Source organism: Marmota monax, unplaced genomic scaffold (assembly GCF_021218885.2).
Source record: "Marmota monax isolate L192 unplaced genomic scaffold, Marmota_monax_Labrador192_F-V1.1 WCK01_AAM20220418_F8-fsc00938, whole genome shotgun sequence".
NCBI lineage: Eukaryota > Metazoa > Chordata > Mammalia > Rodentia > Sciuridae > Marmota > Marmota monax.
The window spans coordinates 115720-120112 of NW_026693459.1; the positions used below are offsets into that span (position 1 = coordinate 115720).

The window sequence follows — 4393 nt, forward strand, 5'->3', positions numbered from 1 at the left end:
CTTTGTTCCTGAGGAATAGTAGTCTGGAGCTTTCTTTCTTTGAAGGTTACATATCTGGATTTGGTATTAAAGTTATACTGGTTACATAGAGTGTATATGCAAGTGTTACCTTTCTGTTTCCTGGAATATTCTGAGGAGAATTTGTACTAGTTCTTCCTTAAAAGTCTATTCGAATTCAGCTGTGAAACCATCTGGTCCTGGACCCTTTTTTTTTTCTTCAGGGTAACCGATAAAATTTTGTTTACAAAAAACCATGAGCCTCCTCTTATTTTTATTTTTAATTTTTCACGGTGAATGAGAATGATCTTTACACATTTGTTTGCACTTTCCAAATATTCTGTAATGGGCATATTTCACATTTAAAACAAAACAACACCCAAAGTTGATTGCTTCCCAAGAAGGAAAGATTCATGCTGATGTCAGTCATGAGAAGTCACAAAATGCCTCTCCTCCCTGGTCCCCAGGCATACTGGGGAGCTGGGGTGCAGCTCGCTGCCTCGATTCCTTCCCCAGTACTCCAAAACTGAACAAAACAAACAACATGGCCAAATGATAAGAAATGGCTTATAAAGCATTTGACACATGACATCCACAGAAACTTTTAGGAATTATATTTGTTAGCTCTAGAAGTGTAAAAACCTTGCTGTTAGGTCTCAACATCTAAAAAAAGAGACAAGCTGACCACAGAGACCCTGGTTATCTTGCCCTGCTCTGGGACGGGTGAGGTGCACTAGTAAGAGCAATCCCAGCCCATTTACCCAAAGATTATGAACTTGGGGTGCCGCAAGGCCTGCAACAGATTTCTCTTGGGTCCCACTATAATAAAGTGCAAAATCTGGGTGGCAGCTGAAGGCCCCTCAGACTACATCCTCCTTCAGCAGCTGCTCCCACAGGCAGACTGTCAGTGTCCCAGTGTCACAGAAGTCAGAGGTGCAGCTCTGGAGATGAGGTGAACAGGCTGTTCCTCCTGGGCTCTGACCTCTGGGGACAACTCTTTCTCTTTCTGAGGAGTGACATTGATACTCCAGGCTGGTCCTTCCATATGGTTGGGACACACTTCTGGGATGGGCTTCACCCTAGGGGTGGCAGCTTCTTTCCTTCTGGGCACTGGATTTCCCTAGGATGTCCTGTAGAGCCTTCAGGTGGATCACCTTGGAGTCCTGGTCCCAAGCCTATTCCACTCCCTTTTATGGACCTTGTTTGGTCCTTCCATCCCATCCTTCTGACCTTCAGCTTCAGCTGCAAATTCAGAGTTCATGAGTTAGGAGAACTATCTTTGGAATCAACCTTAAGGCTGCAGGCTTCTTCCTCTAGAAAAGCCATTTCTTCTATAGAGGGGTTTGCAGGGCGCATAGAGGATCCCTTGCATGAAAGAAGCCCCAGCCTCTGAATCAGGCAGCCTTTGGAGGTGGCCCTGTCCACACCTGGACCACAGTAAGAAGAGGAAGGAGAGTAGAGGGAGGAGGGAGGCAGAGGGAGAAGAGAAGGAGGAAGAATTTCTGCATTGGGATGAGTTCCTGGATAATCACAGCTTCCTCCTTATGACCTTTCAGGCGCTTGGGGCTGCTGCCCCCTCAGGAACACGATGCAGGGCTGTGAGCTGGCAGCTGGAGAGTGCCACATCCCTGGGCTCTGAAGGAGCTGAGCTTGTTGGGACAATCTTCTGCAGTGGTACTTGACCTTGAACTGCTTGGATGCCATGGGTACCTTTCCCTCTTTCCACTGTCCATCCACCACAGTTCTCAAGGTTTCAGAGATACCATGGCACTTTGGAGAAATCCCAATGATTGGAGACTGACTAAAGGCTTTGGTTTGACTCCCAAACCCACAACTGGATTCCGTGATCACCCAGGCTTCTGTTTGCACTCCTCTACTTCAGGGAACTCAAAGCACTCCAGGGACTGCTAAGTGCTTACCATTAGTTTGCAATACAAAGGCCTTCACAGTGCCCTGGATTGCTAGACCACAACTACTGCCCTCTTGCCCTGCTTGTTCTTCTTCTTGGTGGCTCTGGGCCTTCCTGCAACACACGGGCGTTGGCCAGTGTTCACCAACTCCTCACCTACTCTGTACTTGGTATCCTTGTTCGGCTTGTATTTTTCCTGCTTATCGTTTATGTTCTCCTTTTCTCTGTGTTTTGACTGGTGAATCACAACAACATTGGGAGGCAGAGTGAATTCCACTTTCCTGAGGTTGAATTCAGACTTTGGTCGGTTCTGTTGTTGGAGAAATTTCCACTGATCCAAGGTGATTTCTCCAGTAGCTGTATCCACCAAGTGCTCTTCTGGCTCTACTGCTTTGCTATAGGAGTCTCCTTGGAGCTCTCCTTGGGTGGCTCCCAAGATTGTGTCCTCAGGCCCAAGCGCTATTGTTTCCCTGCCTAGGGACACACTCCCATTGTCAGTTTCAAGTTTACTCTTCTGGGCATAAAACAGGACGTAGGCGCACTGACTCAGGACACAAGTAATGTCACAGGCCACTACCTTAGCATCGTCCATTTTGTACCACTGGCCATTGCCAGCTTTTATGTAACAATAGTAATGTCCACTGTGACAACTCACCCCGGCATGGACCAGCACAGCATAGAGGGTGTACACCAGTGGGCCTCTGCCCTGTTGAGACATGTATGGCTGCATGTCAAGACACTCAGGATAGCGCACGTGCTTAGCAATTTTTTCCCCTGTGAGATCCGAGAATCGTTTCAATACAAGCATAAGAACTTTTGGTGCCTTCTGCAGGGTCAGGGTCTTGCAGGCTGGCCTCTTCTTCTGACAAACACCACACTGGTAGGCGTTCTCCCCTTCCAGCCACTCAGGCTTCACCAAGTGCTCCAGTGCATGCTGCACACTGGGAGCTGCTGTGATGTCTAGCATAATGTCCAGGTAGGGGTCAAAAGTGTCTGAAAGGCCACAGCAGTGGAGACACTTGATTTGAGATCTCCAGCACCCTCCAAATATCTGGCGCATGAGGGTAGGGTCCTTGGAGTGAGCACCTGGCTGCTTGTGCCCACACAGACATGCTTTCTGCATGGCATGGAGAGTGAAGAGCAGAAATTCATGGGCGTCTTCCTGCCGGGATGTGTGGAAGCCAGCAACCAATGCAGGCAGGGGCTGAATGACATCCCCAGGGTGGCGGAGAGCCCGTGTCACGTGGGCTTGCATCACACACAGCATGCAGACCCTGTGACGAGGACAGCGTTGGCAGTGCTCCTGGGACAGCATGTAGTTGGCCAGGGGAGGTGTGTATGTCAGGCACTGCAGGGCTGCATTCACGTAGCAAGTGTTTCCCATGTTCTGCAGCCCAGCACCAGCTGCGGACGGTCTCTGCCAGTTCAGACAAAGTTTCCCTCTAGGAGCCAGCAGTGGCCCCACAGGAGCTGAATTCTTATTGAAGTGTACCTCAGGGCAAGGTGACAATGATGACTCTGCAGGTAGAGAAGAACCCAAATGGACTTTAGCATCAGCTGCATTTGATGACCATTCAGGTTTTATACAGTCATGATACTGAGACTCACCTCCACAGTGGAGTGAAGCTGCCTCCATGTCTCCAGGAGCAGTAACCACCAGGTTTCCCTGCTGAATCTCCAGAGGAGAGAGCTTCTCCTTCAGAGCTGGCCTTCAAATGACAGCCTGGTCCATGTTTTCAGCCTTTTATAGCTCAGCCTCCTGACCACACCCACTAACTTCCTGCCAGATCCACCAATCACCTGCAAGCACTTAATTGGTTTAGGGATTTGGGTGTAGTCAGTTCACTTCCTGGAGAGACTGGTTGACTCTTTTCCCTGTTTGTGGATCCTAGGGGCATTTTTTTTTAAGAGAGAGAGAGAGAGAGAGAGAGAGAGAGAGAGAGAGAGAGAGAGAGTTTTTAATATTTATTTATTTTTTAGTGGACACAGCATCTTTATTTTATTTTTATGTGGTGCTGAGGATTGAACCCAGTGCCAAGCACATGCCAGGCAAGCGCTGTTACCGCCTGAGCCACATCCCCAGGCCAATTAGTATTTTTATAACCACATTTCATTAGCATTTTGAGGTGTGCACATATTCATAGTGGTAATATCTCAATTAAAATGTTTTTACTTATTAATATATATATATATATATATATATATATATATATATATATATATATATATATATTTTGAATTTTTAAACCACTTTTCTGAGAAAAAGATACATTTCATTTCCTTCTCAATAAACCAAGTCATGCTGGATGTGTCCTGACACATTTCCATGATGGTTTTGAATGCAAAAGGAAGTCCTTTAGGAATATGCCTGCTTGTCTTTGGGAGAAATATCAAGGAGACAGGGAATAAGATTTTTATTATGTTCAAGATAATGCTTCTTCCAGTACTCATGTATCTTATGTACGACTTCTCCACCCAAATGCCAGT

General features: G+C 46.9%; 1 protein-coding gene across 1 annotated transcript; it reads right to left on the bottom strand.

Moving 5' to 3' along the window:
- Positions 1 to 1958: 1958 nt before the first annotated feature.
- On the bottom strand, positions 1959 to 3542 carry LOC124101669 (ubiquitin carboxyl-terminal hydrolase 17-like protein 6). Its single transcript, XM_046457775.1, has one exon. It carries the CDS (start codon positions 3540 to 3542, stop codon positions 1959 to 1961), a length of 1584 nt encoding a protein of 527 aa, XP_046313731.1.
- Between the last annotated feature and the right edge of the window lie 851 nt (positions 3543 to 4393).

Coding starts and splice junctions, on each gene's coding strand:
- LOC124101669 (XM_046457775.1), bottom strand. CDS start 3,542: ATGGAGGCAGCTTCACTCCACTGTGGAGGTGAGTCTCAGTATCATGAC.